Source organism: Henckelia pumila, chromosome 1, assembly GCF_033568475.1.
Source record: "Henckelia pumila isolate YLH828 chromosome 1, ASM3356847v2, whole genome shotgun sequence".
Taxonomy (NCBI): Eukaryota; Viridiplantae; Streptophyta; class Magnoliopsida; order Lamiales; family Gesneriaceae; genus Henckelia; species Henckelia pumila.
The window spans coordinates 89,048,460-89,076,239 of record NC_133120.1 but is presented as its reverse complement, the minus strand read 5'-3'; the positions used below and the strand labels follow the sequence as shown (position 1 = coordinate 89,076,239).

At 34.8% G+C, this 27,780-nt stretch overlaps 3 protein-coding genes and 1 long non-coding RNA gene across 12 annotated transcripts; 3 read left to right on the top strand and 1 right to left on the bottom strand.

The window, feature by feature from the left end:
* The first annotated feature begins 2,273 nt into the window (after nt 1–2,273).
* LOC140875000 (uncharacterized) lies at nt 2,274–3,592 on the top strand. Its single transcript, XR_012148291.1, has 2 exons — nt 2,274–2,479; nt 2,592–3,592. It is a non-coding gene; the product is annotated as an uncharacterized lncRNA (long non-coding RNA).
* A 2,368-nt stretch (nt 3,593–5,960) lies between these two features.
* Nucleotides 5,961–11,112, bottom strand: LOC140880185 (DNA-directed RNA polymerases II, IV and V subunit 8B-like). 8 transcript variants are annotated; one of them, XM_073284424.1, is made up of 7 exons: nt 10,995–11,112; nt 10,828–10,906; nt 10,669–10,743; nt 8,007–8,095; nt 7,647–7,804; nt 7,019–7,128; nt 5,962–6,533 (listed from the first exon to the last, which is right to left on the bottom strand). In XM_073284424.1, exons 4-7 carry the CDS (start codon nt 8,074–8,076, stop codon nt 6,422–6,424), a joined length of 450 nt encoding a protein of 149 aa, XP_073140525.1. In that variant the 5' UTR covers nt 8,077–8,095; nt 10,669–10,743; nt 10,828–10,906; nt 10,995–11,112; the 3' UTR covers nt 5,962–6,421. The 8 variants fall into 8 exon arrangements, with proteins under 8 accessions (XP_073140554.1, XP_073140525.1, XP_073140535.1 ...); XM_073284434.1 differs by having other exon boundaries at nt 8,007–8,332; nt 10,669–10,726; XM_073284397.1 differs by having other exon boundaries at nt 10,669–10,726.
* A 2,585-nt stretch (nt 11,113–13,697) lies between these two features.
* On the top strand, nt 13,698–18,583 carry LOC140864066 (C2 and GRAM domain-containing protein At5g50170). Of its 2 annotated transcripts, none has more exons than XM_073267984.1 (9): nt 13,698–14,168; nt 14,568–15,725; nt 16,167–16,349; nt 16,676–16,713; nt 16,805–16,921; nt 17,100–17,362; nt 17,447–17,621; nt 17,704–17,976; nt 18,079–18,583. In XM_073267984.1, exons 1-9 carry the CDS (start codon nt 13,811–13,813, stop codon nt 18,277–18,279), a joined length of 2,766 nt encoding a protein of 921 aa, XP_073124085.1. In that variant the 5' UTR covers nt 13,698–13,810; the 3' UTR covers nt 18,280–18,583. The 2 variants fall into 2 exon arrangements, with proteins under 2 accessions (XP_073124085.1, XP_073124077.1); XM_073267976.1 differs by having other exon boundaries at nt 16,430–16,713.
* Nucleotides 18,584–20,301: 1,718 nt separating this feature from the next.
* On the top strand, nt 20,302–23,272 carry LOC140867820 (uncharacterized). Its single transcript, XM_073272879.1, has 8 exons — nt 20,302–20,715; nt 20,792–21,741; nt 21,829–21,898; nt 22,043–22,135; nt 22,220–22,469; nt 22,545–22,630; nt 22,715–22,956; nt 23,068–23,272. The coding sequence occupies exons 1-8, from the start codon at nt 20,302–20,304 to the stop codon at nt 23,270–23,272; spliced, it is 2,310 nt and encodes a 769-aa protein (XP_073128980.1).
* The last annotated feature ends 4,508 nt before the right edge of the window (nt 23,273–27,780 follow it).

Genomic DNA, 27,780 nt, shown 5'->3' with positions numbered 1-27,780 from the left:
TCTAATATATGAGATGGTTTATATAATTTCCAACATTAAATAATTTAAAAATTATAGATGGATCCAGTATCATAGTTTGCAGATCTATGGAAAGTTTTGTCATTTTTATTTTATTTTTAATCAAACCACTGCAGTTATTATATTATAATACAAAAAATCATGCAAGAGCCCACCCTTGAAAATTTTAAAGGTTTTTTTTTTTAAGCCAAATTTTAAAAGTTTTAGTATTATGTATGATTTTTTTTTCCCAAGTATGTATAAATACTTTAATAAACACATTAACAGTTGAGGCAGTACGCGATGAAGTGATTCGATTTTGACTAGCTTTTTCGTATAGAAATAAATATACAAAAATTAGTAAAAAAATTCTTCTAAACTTTAAATTAAATTCTGAATTTAATAAAGTATAAAATGACATAAAATTAAGATTTTTATTAAGTTAAATTTTTTTGATTTCGTTAATAGCGGTATTTTTATGGTCCTCAAACAAAAAGTTTCTCAATTTTAAATTTTTTTTTTCATTTCTACGTATCTCACATTCAATCAGAAAAATGGAGGAAACGAACTCATATACCACTAGTCAAAAGAGAATAGTCATTGCCGAAAATCGATAGTTCCGATACCGTCGCATATTGTCGTCACTTAATATGCGACCTCCAAATCCTTAATTTGGATCCAAGCCCTGATGAGACGTATATCCTATTTGGATCGACCATAAACAAATATCTCTTTTAATGCTAAAATTATTAATATTTACTATAAATATAAACAAAGGTGACACATCTCACGTGATCTCACAAAATACATGTTTTTTTATGATATAGGAATTCATAGTCGTGATATTTCGATACGCATCGAGTAAACTCCAAAATAATATAATACTTCCTTCGTTTCAATTATATTGTCCACGTCAGTGTTTTCATAATCGGACCGGTGATTGAACCGGTTTACTTAAAAAAATGGTCAAATCGATCGGACCGTTTTAACCGGACGGTCGAAACCGAAAAAACGTTTATATAATTTAATATAATAAATAATATATTTTGTAATTTTAAAAATATTAAATCTAAGGTTTAAAAATAAAACAAAATTAAATTTTCAAAAAATAAAATAAAAAAATTTGAAAAACCGGTTGAACCGATTTTCCGTTTCTTGGCCCGTCCAACCGGTTTTGACCGATTGGACCGATTTTTCGGTTCTTGGGGTCGGACCGGCCGGTCCGGTTCCGAAAACACTGGTCCACGTTTTCTTTCTTGTTTGTCCCAAATATATAGTCATATACCATATTTAGTAATATTTTTTTATACTTCTTTACTAATATACTTCTATTAAATACACCTTGAAAATTGTACAATCATTTTTTAATACATTGAATAGGGATAAAATAGGAAGTTTATATAAAATTTGATTTTCCAATACATTTTTCTTAATCTGTGTGAACGGCGGGAGTACTAAACTACCACAATTATTATAAGGATGAATTGGTGTTCAGTCCCTAAATCCAAAAGCAAATTTAGAATCAGTCCATTGTCAAAAAAAATTGTTTGCACTCCCTGGGCTCACATTATTTTTCTCGAATAAAATTAAGTACAAAACATTGAAAATATGGTACAAATACAAGATATTTGAGCACTAATTGTTCAAGATCGAGTACAAAAAAATACAATTTTGAGTATAAAATCTAAACATCTTTATTAATGTGAACTTGCAACATGTGTTTGAGTACACAAAAATCATATATTTGTATCAGATCTAACACATTGGGTACTCAAAAATCACATACGCGTACCATATTTTCAATGTTTTGTATCGATTTTCATCCAAATAAGATAAATGTGTTATTAATATCAATATTTTTTAGTACTCGAAAATCATATATTTATACTAGATCTAACACATTTGATACTCAAATATCATGTATTTGTACCATATTTTTCATGTTTTGTAACAAATTTCATCCGAAACAAAATATGTGGACCCAGGAAATTTAAACAAAATTTTTTTCTGATAAGAACTGATTACCAATTTAAGTTTAGATATGGGGACTGAATTATAAATGACCGTTATTATAATTAGATTCATTTTAGACAGCAAATTGTTGATCTATTCGTATAATCAAAGAGTCAATCTCCCAACACCGAATATTCGAATATTTAATTAGACTAGTCCCCAAATCACACACTTACTTTTCCGCGTTGAATTCTTGTTAATTTTGAAATTTCCTCCCTCCGTAGGACTATAAATAACCCATTGATTCTCTCAATAATTTTCTTCAAGCTGCCGCCACTACCGCTACTGCCCTCGCCTTCTCTCTCTCTCTCTCTCTCCACCATGAATTCAGGCGTTGACAGTACGGAGAAAATCAAGTTTCTATACAGTTACGGCGGCAAAATTACCCCTCGGCCTTCCGACGGCGTTCTCCGTTACGTCGGCGGTTTCACTAGAGTCCTTTCCGTTGATCGTCCGGTTACTTTTTTAGGTAATTTTTTTTTTTTTTTGCTTTACGCGGTTTTCCCCCTCATGATTATCTTACGTTATTTTTGAGGAAGAAGAAGATTGTTGATTACTTATTGAATTCTTTTCCTGAACAGATTTGATGGTGAAATTTGGTGAATCGTGTGGATCCTCGATGAATCTGACGTGCAAGTTACCGAGTGAAGATTTGGACATACTGATTTCAGTTAAATCCGACGAGGATCTGAGGAATGTGATTGAGGAGTATGATAAAGCTTCGCCGGGAATGAAAATCAGAGCCGTACTTTTCCCTATCAAAGCAGCGAAGAAAGTCTCTCCTCCGTCGTCACCTATTTCTTGTTTTGATTTTCCCTCGGCTCCGGAACCTCGTAGAAAAACCAGCTCCCCCGCCGTCAGGCACTGCAAAACAGCACCGCATGTGGCGGTTCACCGGTGCTGCTCAGATCAGGCGATCCACCAGCGTTGCTCACCGGCGGTTGGATATCGTATTCCCACCGGGCATCTTCGGCGACACGAAGGGTGGAATCCAAGGAACGTGCCAAATATACCTCACCGGAATTACTCTAATTCGCGTAACTATTATAAAGGATAGTCCGAGAAAAAGATCACGAGATACAATGAAAATACTTCCAAGCTACCCATAGCTAATATTCGTGTTAAATAACCCTGCGTGATGTTGATACCGAATTGCTGCGAGGAATTGATTTTATTCTTTGAATTCTGAGTTTGAAATTTGCTTTTGTTATTAACGGCAAAACTCCGGGTTCCTACTCAAACATGAGCTGCGGCAAATTGAGTTGATTGCTGTTTTTGGCGTTACGCGCGCCGTAAACGATCGCGTGGATTTCACGTGACGCGGCCTGGAGACGGCGGCGTCGTATACGTGACACGCCGTTATGGTGTGGTGTTCACGTGTAGTAGTGATGCTTAGCCCGTCTTTTTCTGGTTTTGGTTTTGTTTTGTTCTTTGTTTAGTCGGTTCATTTTTTGTAATTAACCTGGGCAGATATTCGCCATCTTTTTTTGAGTTCGGATACTCCCATCTTTTATGGTGTAAGGAATTAGGAATATCTTCGTCTATAAGAGACACAAGAAATATTATCAAATTTTGAATTATTTATTATTTTTTCTCGTTGATTAGTGTTATTTTTTGATTTGATAAATTTTGATTTTGTTTTTGTTTTTTGGTTGCAGGTAGGCCTTTGCCTTGGAGAAATAGTTGGTGGATTGTTAAACCAAATTCGTTCGAGATATTTGAAAAAAATAAACCTGAATACACCAGCGAAGGCATTTAAAAAAAAAATGATCGACCAAAGTTAGATAAAAAAATATTTCCCCTAATTATTACTGAGATCGGGTCCAGGACAAACACACATGAGAGAGATACACGATTAAATTTTTTTTTTACATAAAATTGAAAATATGATATTTTTAATTGACCGACCTAAAAGGGAAAGCAAAATAATTTTCTTTCTTGTTTCCGCGTGTTTTTAGAAATATATATACCGCCTTATTCGTAAATCGCAAGTGTCTACACGTTAGTGACTGAAAATAATTTTGTAAGTATGTTTCTTAATATCTTAATTTAATATATCACTGTGTATTCGGGGTTTTTTTTTTTTTTTTTTGAGAAGATGTATTCAGGTTTTAAAACAGAACAATCACAATTTGTGGAATTTTGTAAAAGAAAATATGTATTCAGGGCTTTGATACCATGTTAAAATTGATTTGAAACTAACTCACCTCAAAACCTAGCTCAAGAGGAGAGGTTTGCCCTTGTCTATATAAAAAGTTCCCAAATTATTTAGTCAACCGATGTGGAACACAAACTAAGACACAAACAATGTTCAATTATAATTATTAAAACAGTTTATGAGCTTGTTTATAAATTGATTTAAGATTTTATAAGTTGGTAAAATTTATTTTAAGAATAAGTTGGTAAAATACTCTGATAAACTTGATTTAAATAAATTGAAGATGATGATGTATTTGTTATTATCAAATTTTTTATTGTTAAAATTACAAAATAATGGTATAATACTATGAATGATATTTAAAATAGTATTATAACTTTATTGAAATCTATATTATAAAGACATTAAAAATATTTCATATTTTAATTTAGAAAATTCAGGTTTTTTGGAATTTTTTTAATATTCCATATTTAATAGGTATAAGATGTGGTGGACATTTGTAAAAATATACAAGACTATTTTGGATAAATAAAATGTTGAAATGAGATATTTTTTAAATAGTTAGAGTCATCTCAATTTTTTTAAATAAAAAAAAAACCGTTACGTAAGACGGTTTCACGAATTAATTTTATAAAAATGATTTTTTATTTGGGTCACACACTCACACGTGAAAAAATATATTATTTTGTATGTTAAAAATATTATTATTTTTTGTAAATATGAGCTGACGCATATCACATATAAATATTTGTTATAGACGGTCTAATAAGAAACTCGCTATTTTAAAAATAACTTCTTGTTGTTGATTATAATTAAAAGTTATTTAACCAATTTGTCCTGAACAAATGGTTGAAGAACTTGTGAGTTCTAAAATAACTCAAAAAATTGCTTTGTAGAGTTTTTAGCTCAGCAAACACATTTTTAAACAATTGAAAAATTGACGTTTGTTTCGAAAATAGATTTTTAGAAATCATTGTTTATCGACTAGACTCATGTATATTTTGATTCGTGATACATCAAGATTGGCCAATTATGAGGCAAAATCATATATGCACTTTTAAAAAAATTAACAATCCAGGACGTTATTCTAACCAATCATGAAAATTCGAAAGAAGTTGTGAACATCTGAATAGAATTCAATCATGAATTTCTGGTATCCTTAGTCAACCATGAGATTTCAACACAAATTGTTAGTAAAAAAAAATAAAGTGATAAGAAGAATAATTTGAACAGAAGAGAAAATGGAAATAGAAAAAACGAACTCCACGACGTCGACGAAGAGAAACAGAAAATGTGTGTAGTGGGGTAACGTTGAGAGAACAAATTAACTGATCTCCCACTATTTTAGGGATAAGAATAATCTGAAATTTGTTTTTTTTTTAAAAACTCGATTGATGGTCGGTTAAAAGAGAAGATTGAGATAATAAGTGGGGAGATGAGATTGAGAGTAAGATTAACGTGGGCTTTGAACTCCAAATTGGGAGTATGCCATTAAAATTTTAATGGAAGACAATTTAGTCTGAACATTAATTTGGACTAAGTAGTTAATTTAAGGGGTTTAGCCATTATTATATAGTAAAAATAGTAAAGATTAATATAAACGATTTTCCGGTCCGACCGTCCGGTTAAAACGGTCGAACCGGTTGGACCATTTTTTTAAAGTAAATCAGTTCAATCACCGGTCCGGTTATGAAAACATTGCTCACAACTTTTTCTTAACAAAATATTGAAATTTTGTGAAGTTTTGTTAAGAAAAAACTGAGAAATGTTTCAGAGAAATTCTCCCAAACACCACCTAAATATATTGTCACAAGCTTTTGAAAACCTACATCTGAGGGAAGCTTGTCTCAATAAAGTTCGAGCTTGACTGGAGCACTAATCGAGCCAACCGGACAAGCTAATGAATCGACTCTAACTCACACCACCCCGCAACTACATTGCCAAATGATGAGTGCAAAAAAATGAGTAGTTGCCATCTTTTCCAGGATACAAGAAGAATGTAGATGGAAACTACGTTAATTGTACAGCAACTGATCCCGACTCTTACGCACAAGATACATCGGCTGACATATATTATGGACCTCGCAAAATTTCCAGCTCATCCTAAAGTACCTCATTATCGCCTAAACAAGCGTAGAACCAAGTGAAATGGCACGTTGTACTATGTTCCAACATTTTCATGCGGTTAACCGAATAGCAAGACTAGACTAATGTAAACAATGTAGACCCGAAACAAAGACCTTATGTTACGCATCATATCTTTCGCAACAGAAGAAACATCTTCTGGTCGACTTTAAACTTGTGCATCTTCAGGGGATCACCTCTCAGCAGCAACTGAAGGCCTCCAAATGAAACATAGACAGCCCTATAACAACAAATTAAAGATCAGATTGATCGCTCAACGGACAACAGCCGAACAAATCATAACGCCAAAGAAATAGCAAAGCGCAGTTGGGTGTTGATGTAAGATTTGTTTCATGAAATGCTTGGGGTTGAAGGATTAGGTTATTTTCATTAGAAATACTCAATTTTTAAGCTAAAGTTAAGAATACAGAAAGTACATTGAGAAATTTTTTTTCTATAAATTTCTTGTTTAAAATAAGAAAATGAAACTCATGACTCCTGTTAAATTAAAAGCACTTGAAAAATTTTATACCAGGAACAAAAATGAAAGATAAGAATCTATGTCAAAATCCTTCAATTCAAAGACAACTCAATTAAAAAATGAAGCAATTAACTGACTTTCTAACCTCTCGCTTAAACAGCTGATTGATTAATATGGCAAATGGAAAATAAAAATTCTCAAGCAACACAATCACTTATTTTGAACAAAGAGGTGGTACAACATACACTTTAGTATCATTGCTTCCATCATCAGCCTTTACTTGAACTTCTGACATTTTATACAGAAGCCCATGCATCACATACTCAAATTTGTCTGCAAGAGATTTTTGTTTGCCCTGCAATGGAGATATGACCGACCATAAATAAAAGCAAGAGGCTTGAACCATAACACTGCTCTTGACTATGTTGCCTCAAATTTTCAAAGAAGAGTATTTCTTGTTTGTTCCTTTAGCATGAATCCAAACAAATTCCAAGCCTAATGTAACAAGAACCACTTCAAAGCCCAACTCCGTAAATTTATATAGCAACACAACAAAGGATCACCAAATAAATCACAAGCCTCATGACAAACTCTTCTGCCCAGATGTTCGAACACAAAATTGAATAACTCTGAATGATCAGTCATTGATGTACATGTGCCAACTAGAAAATTTCCACAATACAGTTCAACAAACCAACCATATTTACCATCATGAACAAGAAACATTGCTTTAATCAATCAGATGACAAAATACAAAAGAAGTCCACAAATCAAGAAAATGTCAGATACCATCATCTTTGCAGAACAAATATGAACACATACAATTTCCTCAAGTTTTCCAAACAACACAATGCGAACATCAAGCAAGCGTACCTCAGGAAAGTAATCTGTAACAGCAGAACCATCCATCAGCAGAGTGCTAGCCATCACCATTCGATATTTTTCACCCGCGAGCATAGGATACAGTTCTTTGTTCACATCTAACTCCATATAAAACTCCTCACCTTCACTTCTTGCGATGATGCGCGAAACTGAAAAATCATTCAAATCCATTAGCTTAAACCCAAAGATTTTCTTGTTCCAACATAGTTTTTGACAAAAACTCAAAGTTCTGATCTCTATCCCAGTAAATGTCTCATTAATTAACTGAAAAAAAATACCACCATCAACTTAAAAGTGAAGGAGAGCAAGAGAGAGCCAATTCCATTGGAAGTGAAGCACGGTTTTCATTACCCTTGTCATATACAACTTGATTATCCATTTTATGGACCTTGATTATCTCGTCTAAGTAAAACTCAGCCATTGCCTACTATATCTGCAACCTGTAACGGATATCGAATACGAACATCATCGGAAAATTCAAATTTTGAGGAGAACACAGTGGCGATGAAACTGTAAGTGGCATGAGTAACATATTTTAAAAAAACGTTATATACAGGATATACAGTTTTGATAGGAAAGGAAAAAATCCCTCGATAGTGCACGCATTAAAAAAAATGCATACATGAGTAATATGAACGGTATATACTGCATCACTATGCCAGCTACGTAATCTTTAGCTGACAATTCAAAAGAAATGACAAGCAATTACTACAGGATATACAGTTTTGATAGGAAAGGAAAAAATCCCTCGATAGTGCATGCATTAACTAAGATCCAGAAGTTTATATTAGACTTTAAAAAGTTGTGAACTTAGGTGAGTCATTTATTTAGTTGATTAGATCAGATTCCAATTTAAGACGTATTTACAAATTTTCTCTGTTTTATCTTGTCACTCACAAAAATTCTTATGAATTAGATCACTGCTATGAGCCAGATGAACTGATTTACTCAAGAGAGATAAGACACACTATATTTCTTCGATAAGGGATCTATAGAGAAACCAGCTGAAATTCTTTCTAAAGAATGTGAAAGCAAGAAAACGGTATCTGTGCACAAGACCAAGCTTTTAACCTTTTACATCCTGACTATGAGGTTCAAGTACTTGATGACACTCGAGGCAAACTCAAGTTGAAGGGGCTTTCTCGGGCAAGAAAATATGTTTCTGTTTTGCTTGATTGATGGAATTTTCTGAAGCAGAATTTTAATTATATTATATTTCTTTGCTAATGTTGTTTGTAGGTCATGGTGAAACCAGTTTCAGAATTCGAAAATACATAAGCCAAAAAAAAAGCAATAAAACTAGAAGCCTGTTTCGAAAGCTATAAGCCTATATCAATGAAACTAGAAACCGACTTCTCCATTCGTGTGGTCTAAAATCATAGAATTTCGGTAAAGGAGAAAAGGTGAAGAAAATAACTTGCTTGTTTCTTCGTTGTGATCTCTGTGGGCTTCTCAATTTTGTTCTAAGGAAGACCAATCGGTGAAGGTTGGCCTGCAACGATTAAATATAAACATAGGGTTACCGAAATTAAAACAAAAATTAGGGAGAAGATAGAGGGTTTCGATCGTAAGAGGAAAAATTGGGGGAAAATCAGCGCTATGTGCGAGACGATGGATTAATCAACGGCGGATGACTTCTCGGTCTCTTTTCTACCAGAAACTATGTGCGAGAGATTTCTTGGACTCACGGCGAGGTCAGAAGAGTGAATTTGAGATGAGCATTTGGCGCTTATAATGAGATTAGGGATTTGGAGTTTCTCTTGAGTCCCGGAAAAAGCCCAACAATTCGCGGTAGATATTATATTGGTAATTTGTTATTCGGTCCACAGAACCCAAACATAAATTGGTTACTAGCGTACGAATAATATTTAACCAAGAAACATTTATTTTTTTCCATAAATTTATTAGATTTATTTCCAAAATTAATTTTAATAAAAAAATTAAATTTTTCGTTGCACACAACGGGTGTGCAAATACGCTAGTAACCAATTTATGTTTGGGTTCTGGACCGAATAACAAATTACCAATATAATACGCTAGTAATCCATCGTCTCGCACATAGCGCTGGTTTTCCCCCAATTTTTCCTCTTACGATCGAAACCCCCTATCTTCTCCCTAATTTTTGTTTTAATTTCGGTAACCCTATGTTTATACTTAATCGCTGCAGGCCAGCCTTCACCGATTGGTCTTCCTCAACAAATTGAGAAGCACACAGAGATCACAACGAAAAAACAGGTCAGTTATTTTTTTCTTCACTTTTTCTCCTTTACCGAAATTCTATGATTTTAGACCACACGAATGGAGAAGTCGGTTTCTAGTTTCATTGATATAAGCTTATAGCTTTCGAAACAGGCTTCTAATTTCATTGTTTTTTTTTTTTGGTTTTTCTTGTCTAAAGTATGTATTTTCGAATTCTGAAACTGGTTTCACATGACCTACAAACAACATTAGCAAAGAAATATAATATAATTAAAATTCAGCTTCAGAAAATTCCATCAATCAAGCAAAACGGTTAAAAGCTTGGTCTTGTGCACAGATACCGCTTTTTTGCTTTCACATTCTTTAGAAATAATTTCAGCTGGTTTCTCTATAGAAACCTTCAGTAAATCTCTTATGAAGTCAATCAGGAAAGAGACCATTAAAAACTTCAGCTGGTTTCTCTATAGAAACCTTCAATTTAACAAAGAACGTAAACCAACAAAGAACGAAAATCAAGCTTGAGTTTGATTATCGAAGAAATATAGTAAATCTCTTATGAAGTCAATCAGGAAAGAGACCATTAAAAACTTCCGAAATCATGTTCATCTGGCTCATAGCAGTGATCCAATTCTTATTGTGACACGTCTTAAATTGAATCTGATCTGATCAACTAAATAAATGACTCACCTAAGTTCACAACTTTTCAAAGTCTAATATAAACAGAGAATTTAATGCATGCACTATCAAGGGATTTTTTCCTTTCCTATCAAAACTGTATTTATATATAGGTATATACACATATACACACACTTACCTGAAGCGTGTCGGCGGCGGAGGCTGCGGAGACGGCGGCGGCAGAGACGACAAATCAACTAAAAACACATTTGTACTTTACAAAATAAACCCATTTTATTTGCAATTGTATATTTAAATTATACTATAAATTAACACATTTCAATACACAAAAAATCACCTACAAACTGTAGAGGACGGTGGCCGGAGTAGGGGACGGCGGGAGGAGGCAGGTGGCCGAAGGGAACCAAAAAATCACACTACAAACACAATTCAAACCCAAATATTTCAATAATCACAAACATTTGTATATATATATACAATATTTACGTATATATATATTCCTACCTTCTTCTAAAACGACGGTTAGCGTCTAGTGTTGGGCGGCGTGGGGCAACGATCGGCGCGCGACTGAGTGTGCGGCGATAGGGAGAGAATCTCAAAAGATGGAAGAAGGGAAAGTGTGCGGCGTTAAGGGTTCAAAAGGATTAATATATCAAGATTAGCGACGGCATTCTTTTAAACCGTCGCTAATAGCGACAGTTTATAATTAAACTGTCTCTATTAGCGACAATATTAAATTAAATTGTCGCTAACAGCGACGAAAAAATAATTTATGTTGCTAATCACGACTACTTATTAAAGGGTCGTTATTAGCGACACTTATAAATTTTTAGTCGTAATTAGCGACGATTTTAGATAGATTGTCGCTATTTGCGAGGATAGTAAACATTATCGAGGCTATTAGAGACGATATAAAAGTGTCTCGAATAGCGACACATATTTGTGTACCGTCGCAATTAGTGACTAAAGAAAGCATGTAGTCGCTACTAGCGATGTTTGGTCATTAATTAGTCTGTAATTTTAACGACAAATATTTATCTATGTCGTTATTAGCGACGGTTTTTATGTAGTAGTCGCTAATGGAATTACGTAAACTTTTAACAACGAACTATTTTGTTTGAAGACCGTACTAAATAGCGACGAACATCAATAATTTCATTCGTCGGCTTCATTTTTAGCAACTAACGACTAATTTTAGTCGCTAAATTCAGCGACTAATGTACAAAACTCGTCACTGAATATGAAAATTTTGAATTAGCGACTTTTTTTAAAAAATCCGTCGCTAATATCGACGTTTTTAATAAAACGTCGCTAATTTTAAGAACAAATTTTAAAAATTTAGTCGCTAAATTTTAAAAATTTAGTCGCTAAATGCCGTGTTTTTTTGTAGTGTCACAACTGTTTTGATACATGAAGTTTATATTTTTTAAATGAATCGTAGACGAATCATCACGTTTTGCTTACTCAAATTATACTTCACAATCCGCGTTAATATTATTTACACTCAAATTATTATCATTCATACATCGTGTGCATTTATAATAGAATCCGAGACAACAAGATATATATACTATTATGTGCATCTTAAAAATTGTAAACTGGTGAGATGATAATATCATGACTTTCTTCTCTTCAAAAAAAATATCATGATTTTCTTCTAAATTTTTTTTAAAAAAAATTATGAAAAAAGACGTATTAAGGCCCCGTTTGGTTTCAAAAGCTAGGCCAAAAAAACATTTTTTTAAGTGCTTTTCATTTAATATAGTGTTTGGTTGACCAAAAAAGTGCTTAAATAAGCACCTTTTTAAGTCAAAGAGCTTTTTCAAAAGCAAAAAATTATAGCTTAAAAAAGTGTTTTTTTAAAAAAATATCTACCAAATCCAAACGGAGCCTAAATGAGTAGAGATTGAAATTGGGAGTTCCAACTTCCAGAAGTTAATGTTTATATGACAACGAGACACATTGGAAGGGAGGTTTTTCTGACCCTCAATAATATTTTAATAGTCGATTCATTCAATTATTCAAATAACGGTTTCAAAAAAATTTATTCAAGTAACAATATAGTGAACAAAATCGAACTGCTCGCACATAAGAATAACTCCATAATTTTTTCATAGTCGATTGATTCAAATAACAATATTGACCAAAATCAAACTGCTCACGAGCTTGTGTTATTTGCTAGTTGAAAGTTGTTTGAGTAAAATACTGAAATACACATACTTTTTTAAAGAGAGAAGAATAAATATATTTTCTTGTTTCAGACTATTTTCCCGACTTTATGTACACGCATAATAGTGTCTATAATGAGTTACATATATATTAATTTCTTTTTGTTAAATCATTTTTTTTGTTTGAATTTGAAAGATTGTATTAAAATTTAATCTAAAAATATTAAAACTTTTATTATAATAACTTTTCATGTTAGATGCATCTAACTTAATATATATTTATATATATACATACTAAAAGTTTGAAAAACATATCAATTTGAGTAATTATCATAAATTTTATGGATGAATATTTATCAATAAAATCGGATTTAATCTTCTCTAAAGTTATCATATAGTCATAAAAATTTAAAGGCGCACTTTATATTACAAAATATTATTCAACATGCTCGATTAATTTACTTAAAACGTCCAATTGAGTTGACACTTTCTTCTCAACTTTTCGTCGTGCTCAAATCAATTAAAACTAGTCAAGTTGATACAACTAAAAAGTACTAAAAAAATAAGACGAACTTAATAAATAAAAAAAGTATTCCGAAAAGAAAATGACTTTTATAAGGTATATCACCATAATCCGAATTATTATTATTATTTTTTGAAATGAGAATCATATATGATTTTTTTTGACACAAATTTTCTTATTTATAACATGTATTATTTAAGAACGTGTAGCTCATTTATTACCAAAGTTTAAAGTTCCAAGCATGAGATGAAGTTTCGGATTCGAAATTCTATTATAAAAAAAATCTCCTTTTCCAACTAAAAAAAGCATTATTTTTTAACACAATATTTGAAAATATATAATTCCATACAAAAACTTAAAAAAAAACCCATAAAAAATAGCATATTGCTTTTTTCAAAAGGTTTTTTTTGCCATATTTCACCATACCAAACCATCTTAAATGGGAAACTCCCATTTTCTTGCTTTGTTGTAGCTTCGTGTCACCGTCACCATTCACCACGTTTCTTCATGGCTTCGTACACAAATCTCCCCTATCCCTTTCCCATTTAACTGTCGCTTCGGCTTTTTATTCCCACCTTTTTGGTTTTTTCGAGAAACAACGCACTCAAATATTCAAGGCAAGTAAAGGAATGAAGAAGCTTCACGCATATTTGTTGGAGGGCAGAGACTTGGCGGTGGAGGACTCTTACTTGAAGCTGAAAGTTGGGAAATTTAAGTCGAAAACCAGAGTTTTGAAGAATACCAAGAACCCGGTTTGGAACGAGGAGTTTGTGTTTGGGGTGCATGATTTGCAGGATGAGCTGGTGGTTTCGGTGTATAAACATAATGATCATGAACCAGGATTCTTCAATGTCAGTACTGGGAATTTGGTGGGTCGGGTCAAGATTCCTCTTTGGAGTATTGTAGAGGAAGAGAATCAGAATCTGCCCCCAACTTGGTTTTCCGTTCACAGGTCCAAGAACGTGAAATCAATCGACGGGGATTGTGGTGAGTTGAGTTAAGGCATTATTTTCTTTTGGAAATTTCTACGACATTCTTTTCTAACTCACCTTTTAGATATGTCTTCCGGTATTGTGTTCATCAGTTATTTTCATGCGGTTTTTGGTTCAGTTTTAATCGGTTAGATTAGACATCCATGAATTCAAGAACTACTTATGTAAACTATAGGCAGGGGTGCGATCAGGTGAAGTTGAGATTTTGTGTTTTCAATCTCTATTTTATCATATTAAATTAAGAATACGATGATGTTATGTTAATCAGGGGATGCTATTTTCAAAAAATGTGCTGAAGTTTTGTCTATATTTACCTTTGGATAGTACCAGAACCTTGGTAAAGATGATGTTATTTTAAACAGGATATGAGCCAATTTTTCTTGTGCGAACTTAGGTAAACTTCTTCTCTCACTTTCCATGCATGAAGGAGACCAAGATAGTTCTAGTGAGTCAGGGGTCAAATCTGCTTGGTCTCGATTTTCTTATCCGTCCACCCTTTGGCCTAAAAAGATGCATGATGGGAAGTCGGTGATGAAGTCCATAACTGGTCGTTTGGACAAATTATTCGTGAAGACAGAGGAAACATCGAAAATTGACAATTCATCTGAAGCTTCCAGCACATCAGAAGGGGAAGATTGTTTGGAGGAAACTCATCATAGCTCTAGCTTCCATGAATTAATTGAACTTATGAAATCCAAGCATGGAAAAGGAGAGCTTCCGGAGACTCTTCAAGGTGGTGTTCTTCTGGATCAGACATACATGACCTCTGCCGATGATCTTAATATCATTCTCTTTGCTCCCGATTCTGATTTCCGAAACGAGCTGTCAGAATTACAGGGTACGGTAGATATTCACGAGGGAGCTTGGATGTGTAAACCTGAAGATGATTTCTGTTTGACACGAACTGTATCTTACACAAAATCTGCAACAAAATTAGTCAAGGCTGTGAAAGCCACTGAGCAACAAAAATATGTAACGGCTGGTGGGACAGAATTCGCAGTTTCAGTTAATGTAAGTACTCCTGATGTCCCATATGGAACCATTTTCAAGGTTGAATTGCTTTATAGGATAATGCCTGGCACATCTCTGTCTTTGGGAGAGGAATCTTCCCGTCTTGAAGTATCTTGGGCTGTTAACTTTGGCCAAAAAACGATGATGAAAAGCGTGATTGAAGGAGGAGTGAAGCAAGGCTTGAAAGAGAGTTTTGAACAGTTTGCAAGCTTACTGTCTCGAAAAGTTAAATTAGTTACTGCTGCAGATATGTCAGGGGAAGATCACATTTTGGCTACTCGAGAGTCGGGGCTTCGGTCTGATATGGAGTTAAATGTGAAATACTTTTGGAATTTCACGGTTGTGTCCACCGTTTTCGTTGTTTTGTACGTCTTGATTCATGTTCTTCTCTGTGAGCGAGACAAACTGAGAGGGTTAGAATTCGATGGGCTTGACTTACCAGATAGTTTTGGAGAAATCATCACCTGTGGAATAATAGTTATTCAATTGGAAAGAGTTTATGGCATGATTATGCATTTTGTGGATGCTAGGCTACGAAGAGGTAACCTTTTCTTGATTTGAATTTTTGGGATTACTGTATGTGAAAAATACTGTTATTTTGGTTGAGAATGCCTCTCTATGTTGAGAGATGGACCATAATTATGTTATCGGATTTCTGTGAATCTTGGGGACTCAGGTATGTTTTAACTGTGTATCATGGGAATTACTCTTAGGTTTCCTGAAATCTTTGTCCTTAATCCCCTTGGCTCATCATTTCTTTTTGGCTTCTATCTTTCTCGTTAAAATGTTTTATTACCAATAAATTATTGGTATGATAAGATTTATATCTTAGGCATAAAGCTCAATCTTCTTCTATATACTTCTGTTTCAGCTGTATATATCTACACATTTTGGCGTGCATTAACCCGATGTTGTGTGTCAGTTTTATTTATATAAAGGAAAAGCTTTTACCCTCTATGCTCTGATATTACAATGTTAATAGGAAGTGATTCTGGAGTTCGAGCACACGGTGATGGATGGATTCTAACCATCGCTTTGATCGAAGGAGCAAATTTAACTTCTTTGAACTCTACGGAGTTATCTGATCCTTACGTCGTGTTCACTTGCAATGGTAAGACAAGAACAAGCTCTGTCAAGCTTCAAACTCTCTGTCCTCAATGGAACGGTAAGATCTCTTCAAACGGTTTGTCTTGTTTTTCCACGCTACTATTATTTGCTGCTATGTATTTGTACATATTTATGCAGAGATACTCGAGTTTGATCTTGTAGAAGATCCACCTTCCGTGCTCAATGTGGAAGTTTTTGATTTTGATGGCCCATTTGATCAAGTTTTTTCTCTTGGGCATGCGGAGATCAATTTTTTGAAACACACTTCTGCTGAACTGGCAGACTTGTGGATTCCTTTGAATGGAAAGCTTGCTCAGTCTGCACAGTCGAAGCTGCACTTGAGAATATTTCTGTACAATAATAACGGGGTCGAAACAATTGCAGATTATCTAGCAAAAATGGAGAAAGAGGTTGGAAAGAAGGTGCGTTCGGTCCCTTTCTTATATTGTAATGATGGGAAATTGGATTTTTCTCACTATTTGTGTTGAAGCATCAAATGTTTTGTGGCCGCAGTTAAAACTTCGGTCGCCATACAAGAATTCAACCTTTCAGAAATTATTTGGATTGCCCGCTGAAGAATTTCTTATCAATGATTTCACATGTTCCTTGAAAAGAAGTTTGCCGTTACAGGTAGTGCACGTTTTCTTGGAATGAGAAATCGAACTCATATATTAGTGGTAGATTTTGAAACATCCCTCATCTTGATAAACAGTGGACATGTTTTCTTCGTTCGTATGGAATGGTTCCATACTACCTGTAATCAAGAATTTCCATTATTGTGTTTGAGGTGTTAGCTAATTTTCTGCAGGGGCGGCTATTTTGTTCTGCTCGAATAATTGGGTTTTATGCCAACTTTTTGGGTCACAAAACAAAATTTTTCTTCCTTTGGGAGGACATAGAAGATATTCAGGAGCTTCCACCATCGTTTTCAACGGTTGGAAGCCCCTCTCTTGTAATTATTCTGCACAAGGGTCGAGGTGTCGATGCAAAACACGGAGCAAAGATTTTAGATGACGAAGGAAGGCTGCATTTCTACTTTCATTCTTTCGTTTCTTTCAATGCAGCGTCCAGGTATTCTGAGGATATATATATATAATTTTGTCTAATTTTCTTCACTTAAAATAGTATATGCTAATTCACAACATGATGAAAAAGGACAATCATGGCTTTGTGGAAAACAAGAACGTCGGAAAGAGAACAGAAACATGAAATACTGTTGGAACAACAGATGGATGAGCATGGAAAACATTTATTTGAAGACACCGGATCGCGCTTTATTGCTGATGATTTGGAGATGTCTCTGATCTGTTCTGCTGAACTTTCCATGGATGTAAATATTTTATCAATAAAAAATTTCTGCTACGAGTTTATTTTTCTATGTATTGATGGACTCTGCTTGTCTAATGTTGCAGAACAAATCACTTGTGATGATGTTTGACGGAGGAGACTTGGAACACAGAGTTATGACCAAGTCCGGTTGTCTCAACTATGTGACGACGACATGGGAACCTGTGGCTCCCGAGATTCAAGAGCGACAGGTTTCGTACAAGTTTAGTCGCCATATCTCGATCTTTGGAGGGGATGTTGCGTCTACACAACAAAAATCCCCCCTCGAAAATGAGGGAGGATGGGTGGTGAACGAGATCATGACCCTCCGTGATGTGCCGTTTGGCGATCATTTTCGAGTATGATCAAATTTCCCTGGAGCTGACAGAATTTATTGCTTTTTTATTCTTTTCAGAACAGCTAATAGTGATTTTCAAAAAATTTCTGTGGCATGCTTGCAGGTTCATGTGAAATACCAGATCAAGAACTCTTCTTTGGCTCATGATTCTTGCAAGTGCGAAATTTATACAGGTGTCGTGTGGTTAAAAGGCACCACGTTTCAGCAGAGAATAACGAAGAATGTTATTGGCATGTTCACCCAACGGTTCAAGGAAATACTGCAAATGATGGAGAGTGAGATTCTATTGGCAGCAACTCGATAGTTGCCAATAATTTGCATGATATATAATTGCAACACACTCACACGAAAGCTGCAATCGCTCGATCTTACACGCTGAGTTAATAAATTTGTAGTATTCCGGGTCGAGCGAAGCCGGGATAGAATAACCACTGAAACAAATTAAGGCGAGCTCTTACAAGCAGAATGGTAATTTTTTGGACTTGCGAGAAGTTGCAAGAATGAGTGGGGATTGAACATCAATGAGTATACCTTGAGAGTTACTACTTATAATGATGTAATTAATAGACACACAACAGTTGCAATATAATGTAAATGAACAGGTATAAACATTGATGCATATTCAAGTGTAATTGGAAATGCTGAAGTTGGCCTCTTGTATTCTAATTTCTTAGCTTAATTTTTCATCATACTCTTGCATTCGTTTTTTTTTTTTTTTTTTTTTAATTTTTTTTTACACAATCTGGCGGAAATAACTAATTTCTCACTCTAATTATTTTAGGGGCAATGTATATTTCAACTTGATGATAAAACTTACTTAATCAATATATTTTTAAATTAATTTCAGTTTAACTAATATTTTTTTATTTGTTATATTACACACGCGTTCCGTTGCTATATATAATTAGAGGTCATAAGGTAATTTGAGATCATAAGATAAGTTTTAAAAATTATATGAAAGTTAGAGAGATAAGGTCATATTATAAGAGATAAGAAGGTCACATATAATTAAGAAGGTCATATATAATTTGAAATCACAAGATAAAGTCATAATGATGATATGAGAGAGTTAGATATTTTAACGATTAGTGATAACGAGATAATTTTTGAATATAAATATGAGATAAAAATATATTGTATTTACACATATTATACTATATAGTATACACACACAAGTACAAATAATAACGTTTCATAAAATAGATATAAAAATTATCTCTAAGTTTTATTCCCGGTTCGTTTCCTCTTACTAAATTTGGTTCAATCTGAAAGAACATGTTGTGCACATGTCTTTTAAATTATTTTCTTATTGCATTCAATTTCTATATTTATAGTTTTGCCTTTCTTAGAACAAGTTTTAAGATTGATAATATCAGTTATATCTTGATTCGAAATATTTGATTCTGATGATATATTGTTTCCATGCTTTGTAGGTTTTTATTTATGAAAATATATTGAAGATCTATTTATAGGAGTGCTTGGACTAAGAGAGACAACGAAAAATAATGAAGAGAGTGAAATATAGAGAGCAAAATATATAGAGAAAGTACTGCAGAAATTCTAAAGTATTGAAGATCAATCGTTGAAGAATTTCTGAAGTGTTCATCGCTACTACGTTGTGTTGCCGAGTAGTGTTGGAAACACTGAAGAACACACGAGTGAAGTGTTGTTCAGAAAGTGTTTCTTTGGTTTTTCGGCTTAGTACTTTCTATTGATGCTTTATTCTAGTTCTTACTAGTTTTTAAGAAGTCTTTTATTTTCTCAATTTGTTGAGAAAAAATTGTTTTTCATAAAACAATCACTAGTTGGTTTTTGTAAACTGATTTTATTTTTCTAGTGATTATTTCGCCATGAGGCATCGCGCAAGTACTTGATACTTGTGCATAATTATCTGTGTTATTGTTTACTTTTGCTATTAGTTAAATAATTTGTTGCACAGTGTTATCGTGAAGTGTTGACAACACTAACAGATAACACTCACTCAAAAAGTTTTCTGGTATTTCTGTGATTTTAGACTGTCCAAACCTAACAAGTGGCGTCAGAGACATTCACTTGACGATACTAAGTGTGATTCTGTTTTTGTGTTTGACAGGACATCACAATGGAAATACCTTATTCAGGAACTGCTCAACGTCCTCCAACCTTGGATGGATCCAACTATGCTATCTGGAAAGTCAGGATGCGTGTTTACATCAAATCGATTGATGAAAGGGCATGGCAACGTGTGCTACAAGGCTGAAATCCACCAAGAAGAACTGATGGAGAAGGAGACTTTCCGCTCAAACCAGAAACGGAATGGAATGCCAAAGAAACTGCTGCTTCGAATATGAACAACAAAGCCCTTAATTCTATTTTCACTGCTCTTGATTCTAATATATTTTCTCTGGTCACTAATTGTGTTTGTGCTAAACAGGTCTTGGAAAAACTTCAAATGCACTGTGAAGGATCTGATAGTGTGCGTCGAACCAAAAGAAGGATTCTCACTACTCAGTTTGAAAATCTGAGAATGGAAGAAAGTGAGACGATTGATAATTATGAACGTCGCTTGAGGAAGATTGAAAATGAGGCAATTGATCTTGGTGATGCTATTTCGAATGAACGACTTGTGAACAAAGTGTTGAGATCACTGCCTGAAAGATTTCAAATGAAGATTTGTGCAATTGATGAATCAAAAGACACATCAATTCTGAGATTGGATGAATTGATGAGTTCACTACGAACATATGAGTTGGAGATGAATGTAGGGAAAAAGGACAAAGGTAAGTCTATTGCACTTCAAGTTTCTAACGACTAATGATTTTGTTGATTTGACACAGGGAGTAAACGAGTCTGATCTAGGAGATGATTCCATTGCCTTTCTTACCAAACAATTTGGTACCTATTTGAAAAGGATGAGAGATTCAAAGAAACCTGGTCAGAAGCCCAAAGTTTTAAATACTCCTGCTGTTGGAAAACCCTTAAGAATCGGTGGACCAGAACAGAATACCATTCCATCAAAGAGTCAAAATCGATTTCAGAATGAAGGAAAAACCTTGAATAACTCAAAGAGGTTTGAGTCTGTGAAGTGTCATGAGTGCACTGGCTTCGGTCACTTTGCTAATGAGTGTCCAACCAGACTTCGCAAAGGAATGAGTGCTTTCCTAAGTAATGATGAAGATGAGGAGGGTACAGAACAAGGAGATGATGAGACTCACAATGCACTGTTAGTTCTGGTACAGCAGAAAAACAGTGTTGTCACAGGTGTCCCAATACTTGGTCACAACACTGACCAAAAGTTATTCTGTCTGAATGCATCTGTTTCTGGAGACTCAAATCAAGAAGCTGGTGAAGTAGAACTTTCTTGGGATAATGCTCAGAAGATGTATGAAGAATTGTATAATGATTGGATAGTAAGGAACAAGTCAAATTCTGCTTTAACAAAGGAGAACCGTGAACTAAAAGCTTCAGTGGCTAGACTTGAAGTTGTGCTGAGCAAGAAGGATTTAGAACTTGGCAAGGTTAAAGAAGAGCTTGGAAGAGCCAATGCAACTCTTGCAAAGTTTAATTCGAGCAAGACCAAGCTGGATTCAATTCTGATGATGGGAAAAGATGATAGAGCTGGTCTAGGCTTTCATAATAGCAAGTTTGAAGAAGGGGAGTCATCAAAAACTATTTTTGTCAAGGAGAACAATAACTTTGTTAAGAATCCAACTGTAATTCCAAAAGAAAAACCAATTCCTTTGAAGACACAAGCTCCTGTTCAGAGGAAAAATCAAAGGAAGCGTAGGTTTGTTTGTCATTACTGTCACAAGCAAGGTCACATCAAGCCTTACTGTTTCAAACTCAGGTATGACTATATGTACTGGAATTCCAGGCAAGAGCTGTCATCAGTGTTGCCAACACTGAACCAGAACACTGCCAGGAGGAAAAATACTGAGAAAAAGGTTTGGGTACCAAAAGCTAAATCCAGTTGTAATGTTGTTTATACTTCCTTGAAAACTAATGTTGCAGGTCATTGGTACTTCGACAGTGGCAGTTCACGCCACATGACAGGATTGAAGAAGTATCTTTCTGACTATGTTGAACAGGATAAAGGAAAAGTGACTTATGGAGGAGAAGCTAATGGAAAGAATGTTGGAAAAGACACATTGAATGTAGAAGGACTGCCTAAGCTTCACAATGTTCTACATGTTGAAGGATTAAATGCCAATCTTATTAGCATTAGTCAACTTTGTGATGATGATCTTTATGTTAAATTTGATAAGAATCTATGTCAAGTATTTGATAAAAGTAACTCTTGTGTTTTGATAGGAACTAGATCATCGGACAACTGTTATCAACTTGGAGAAGAAATTTCTTGTAAATTCACCAAGGTTGATGATTTGAATTTGTGGCATCAAAAGTTAGGACATGCTAACTTCAAAGCTCTGAAGAAACTGAGCAAGTATGAAGCTGTTCGTGGGATGCCAAATTTGACTTCTGGAGTTCCATACGTGTGTGGAGACTGTCAAAAAGGTAAGCAAACTCGTGTGTCACATCCAATGTTACAACATTGTGGGACAAAACGATGTCTTGAACTCTAACACATAGATTTAATGGGACCTATGGAGGTTGAAAGCTGTGGAGGTAAGAAGTATTTATTTGTATGTGTTGATGACTTTTCAAGGTACTCATGGGTAAGTTTTTTAAGAGAAAAGTCTGAGACTTTCGATTCTTTCAAAAAATTGATAAAGCAGATCACTAATCTGTTTGCTTTGAAGGTTATCAGGATTCGAACTGACCATGGTAAGGAATTTGAAAACTCATTGTTTGAGCAATTCTGTGAAAAGGAAGGAATATCACATGAATATTCAGCACCAAAGACACCTCAACAGAATGGCATTGCCGAAAGGAAAAATAGAACCCTCCAAGAGATGGCAAGGGTTATGTTAAGCTCAAAAAATATTGCAAAAAGATTTTGGGTTGAGGCTTTAAATACTGCTTGTCACATATCCAATAGGGTGTATTTAAGGAAAGGTTCTACTATGACTTCCTATGAAATTCTCATGGGAAAGAGGCCTAACCTTAAATATTTTCATATTTTTGGATGCATATGTTATGTTTTGAATGACAGGATGCAGTTGGCTAAATTTGATTCAAAAAGCGATAAGTGTTTATTTCTTGGATATGCTTTGAATAGTCGAGCTTATCGTGTGTTTAACTTGAGAACTAGAACTATCATTGAATCTATTAACGTGATATTTGATGATTATGCAGATCTGAAAGGGAAAACAATTGAAGACCATATTGATGATCTGCTAGATACTGTTACTCCATAGACTGATTTCAGTGTTGTCAATAGTGTTGTCCCACCTAAAAAATCACCCAGCACAACACTGAGTCCAACACTGACTATGGATGAACAGAATACAGAAGATCAGGATGATTTTGAAGATGAAATACAAGATGCTGGACATGATGTACCTAGCAAAATTCAAAAAAACCATCCTACTTCACAAATCATAGGAGATGCACAAGGAAGGATGCAGACCCAAAGAAAGGAAAAAGTTGATTATCGAAAGATGAGCGGGTTAGTGTGCATGACTTCCGCATACTCTCAGGTAAGACATTCTTGCTTTGTGTCTAGTATTGAACCAAAAAATATTGGTGAAGCTTTAAAAGACGAGTTTTGGGTCAATGTTATGCATGAAGAACTTGAACAATTTGTTAGGAATGATGTGTGGATCTTAGTTCCTCCACCTGATCATAGTAATATCATTGGAACAAAGTGAATTTTTAAGAGCAAAACTGATGAATCAGGAAATATTGTAAGGAACAAAGCTAGATTAGTAGCTCAAGGGTATACACAAGTTGAGGGGGTGGACTTTGATGAAACCTTCGCACCTGTAGCCCGAATAGAGTCTGTTAGATTACTGTTAGCTATTGCTTGTCACATGAAGATAAAACTTTTTCAAATGGATGTCAAAAGCGCATTTTTGAATGGAATTTTGAGTGAAGAAGTTTATGTAAGACAACCAAATGGATTTGAAGATCCAAATCATTTTGATCATGTTTATAAGTTGAAGAAGGTCTTATATGGATTGAAACAAGCACCTCGTGCTTGGTATGGAAGGCTCGCAGAATATTTGCTTGACATTGGATTCAAAAGAGGTGAGGTAGACAAAACACTTTTTGTTCAAAAAGTACAAGGTAACATTCTTATTTGTCAAATCTATGTTGATGACATAATTTTCTGTGCTTCATCTCAAAAACTTGTGAATGATTTTGTTGAAAGCATGACTGCTACCTTTGAAATGAGCATGGTAGGAGAATTGAATTACTTTCTATGTTTACAAGTGAAACAAATTAGTGATGAAATCTTTTTGTGTCAAAGCAAATATTCTAAGAATTTGATAAAGAGATTTTGTACTGATCATGTTAGACATATGAAAACACCAATGGGAACTAATGAAAAAATGTGCAAAGACAGTGTTGCTGACAGTGTTGGCAACACTCTGTACAGAAGCATATAATTGGAAGTCTGCTGTATTTAAGTGCAAGTCGACCTGATATTATGTTCAGTGTGTGTTTGTATGCCCGATATCAATCTGATCCTAAAGTCACATATATGAAGGCTGTAAAACGAATTTTGAAGTATGTTGCAGGAACTTTAGACTTGGGGCTATGATACTCTAACGAAACCAATACTAATTTGGTAGACTATAGTGATGCTGATTGGGCAGGAGATGTTGATGAAAGAAAAAACACCACGGGTGGTTGTTTTTATTTGAGTAACAACTTGGTGTCATGGTATAGTAGGAAACAGAACTGTGTGTCACTTTCCACTGCTGAATCCGAATATGTAGCAGCGGGAAGTTGCTGTTCTCAATTAATTTGGATGAATCAAATGCTGCAAGACTATGGTCTTAAAAGTGAAATACCAATTGTGTGCTGTGATAACTCAAGTGCTATAGATATATCAAAAAACCCAGTACAACACTCTCGAACTAAACACATTGACATAAGACATCACTTCATTTGAGATTTATTTGAGAAGGACATGATCCAAATGGAGTTTATCGAGACCAATAATCAACTGGCCGATATTTTTACAAAAGCATTAAACTTTGAGAGATTCTCCAGTTTAAAGAAATCTCTTAACATGTGTTCTTTATAAGCACTCACAGTTGCTGTCCTGAAGTGTTGCCAACACTGAAGGACAACACCAATCATGCATGTGCATTTTTAGGACTTTAGGCATACTGCATATTCATAATGTTCTATATTTTGCACTGTTTGATAATACTGACTAACACTTTGTAGTTCTTCTGCCAAAGTTATTTTCAGATCACACTTGCCATGAAAAAGTGCTTTAAACCACGAAGTAGTTGAGGGATGTTCGTGTATTTCATGATCTTGTCCCATGTGAAAAGTGGTTTTAAAAATTAAAAAGCATGGTTTGATAAAATTTCAGTGACCAATGTCTTGAAAATCAAACAAAAATCGGAAGAAAATTGGAAAAAGCTACCTAAAAGAGTCCAATGAAGACCGTTCTTTTAGTGTGCAGGCTACCACTTCTGAATCAAAATAAAAAGAAGAAAAACATGGCTCTGGAAGTGTGAAAAAGTTCAAAATATTTTGAAGACTACAGTGTTGTTGGGAAGTGTTGCCAATACTGGTGCTTAACACGTGCTGCACACACTTTGCATGCATCATTTTTTATCTAATCTCATTACATTCTGTTTTAGACATAAATTAGGTCATGCATTTTGCATTTATTGTGATCATATCATGGTCAGAGTTAACAGTTCAAAGACGAACAAAAATTGGAAAAATTGCCCAACTAGCTGAAAATTGAATTGATTGAGATTGAATATGTTTCAGTGGAGTTAAAACTCGATGTGGAGTTATTTATTTTTGGGAAATATTGATATATTCTTAAGTAAGAGTTTCAGGGTGTCCTTAATTAATCAAATTTAATTTCCTTAATTAGAGAGATTTTTTTTATCCGTTGGAGAATTGTTACCGTTAGGGGGAGATTCTTAGTCTGATATGAGAAATAGAGGCTTTTGATTTTTTTTTTTTACCGTTTGAACCCCTTATCCCTATATATTTCTATTACTGTAGAAATCATTTTCAACCTTATCTAATTTTCTCTCTGCTAAAATTTTCTGAAACCCTTACTCTCTAAATTATGTATAATGGCAGGCAAAACTTTTGATTCGCATGATATACACAGCCAATAGCAAGGAGGTCAAAGCGCCAAGCGGGATTCAACCCCGATTTTACTACCACCAAGAGATTTCGTGGAAAGGGGGAGACTTCTCGTCCTATTGTAGATGATCCAGATTTTTCATCTGGAGATGATTCTACAGATCAAGACTTTGAGGTGGTTGCCATACCAAAACCTTCTGTTGCTGCAAAGGCCAACTCAAAGAATGAGGAATCATCAACGAGTGATGATTCATCTAAAGAAGATTCTACTGTTGTGGCTTCGAGTGAGAAAGAGCCAACTGCTGCTGTTGTTGATGATACCACAAAGACAATCACAGAGGTTCCAGTGTCTACTGATGAGGAAATTTCACTGGCCACTTTCATGGCGAATATTCGAAAGACCAAGGCTAAACCCGTTGCATCTTCACAGGTTCCATCTGATGATGATGAACCAGATTCTGAAATGATGAAGGAATTTAAGGATAACAGGCCCCAGAATTCTGATAGTTCATCCTCTTCAAGTTCTGAAGAAGAAAATTATGAGGATGCTTCTTCTGATGAATCTGGAAGTTCTGAGGAACAAGCTGCTGATGACAGTGTTGCCAACACTGATGACAACACTACAGCCGAATCTGACTCTGAGATTGATCCTGATAAAGCATACAATCTTCAGTTTTATTCAAAAGAGTCTGCTGACGAATGGGAGAGTCTGTCTGGAAAGGACTGTTTGGAAGAAAGGAATATTGATGAAGTGTCCATCGAAAAGCAGAATTTGGTGACATTCTTGCAACAGCAGAATTTATATTCTACTTTCACCACTGCTGGACCTTTTTCCAGGAATGCTGTTTTAGAATTTTACTGCAACCTGAACATCAAGACTGGAGATGAAGAATCATTCAAGTTTGGAAGAGTATACATCAGGGGAAAGGTGTATGATTTTACTCCTGTTTTGATCAATGAGCACTACAATACTGCTGATTTCGAAGATGATGCAGTTACTGAAGACATTGATCAAGTCACAAAGGTGATCATTGGTGGCATGGTTCACAAATTTCCACTGCACCCAGACAGGTTGTCAGCTGCAAAGCTTACCTCTTTCTTTTCTGTGCTTCACAAGATTGCAATCAGGAATTGGACGCCATCGACCAATACAACCGTGGTAACTAAGCCACAAGCACTTGCATTATTTGCTATTGGAACTCAAGCACCTTTGGACTTTGGAAATTTGGTGTTTGAAAATATTATGACCTTTAGAGAAGGTGGTTGGAAAGCAACAAAGTTTTCGTTTCCTTCTTTGATCTATGGTATGCTGGAATCTCAAGGGTTCAAACCAGATGATGATGAAGAATTGATCGGAGGAAAAGAGCTTATCAAGATTGCACCTGGACTGTTGAAGGGAAATAGGAAGCTTGATCTACCATGGACTGGTGTTGTACCCAGTATCGCCAACACTGAGTTTGTTCCACCTATGACCATTCATAGCACTGCTGTGATTATGTTGAATTCTACTGCAATTCGTGCTCAAATGGCTCATGCTGAACTGAAAATTGCACAAGCCAAAGCTGATCTCGAGTACTATGAAGCCTTAATGGCTGAGTACAGGACTAAACTTGGACTACTAGGACCCTCTGGA

Coding starts and splice junctions, on each gene's coding strand:
- LOC140864066 (XM_073267976.1), top strand. CDS start 13,811: ATGAAGAAGCTTCACGCATATTTGTTGGAGGGCAGAGACTTGGCGGTG. Junction 15,726..16,166: donor GGATGCTAGGCTACGAAGAG/GTAACCTTTTCT, acceptor CAATGTTAATAG/GAAGTGATTCTGGAGTTCGA. Junction 17,622..17,703: donor CTGCTGAACTTTCCATGGAT/GTAAATATTTTA, acceptor CTAATGTTGCAG/AACAAATCACTTGTGATGAT.
- LOC140867820 (XM_073272879.1), top strand. CDS start 20,302: ATGAACAACAAAGCCCTTAATTCTATTTTCACTGCTCTTGATTCTAAT. Junction 20,716..20,791: donor CATATGAGTTGGAGATGAAT/GTAGGGAAAAAG, acceptor GATTTGACACAG/GGAGTAAACGAGTCTGATCT. Junction 21,899..22,042: donor GGAAAAATACTGAGAAAAAG/GTTTGGGTACCA, acceptor TATGTTGAACAG/GATAAAGGAAAAGTGACTTA.
- LOC140880185 (XM_073284453.1), bottom strand. CDS start 8,076: ATGGCTGAGTTTTACTTAGACGAGATAATCAAGGTCCATAAAATGGAT. Junction 7,805..8,006: donor TCAAGTTGTATATGACAAGG/GTAATGAAAACC, acceptor ATGATTTTTCAG/TTTCGCGCATCATCGCAAGA. Junction 6,534..7,018: donor GGAAGCAATGATACTAAAGT/GTATGTTGTACC, acceptor TTGTTGTTATAG/GGCTGTCTATGTTTCATTTG.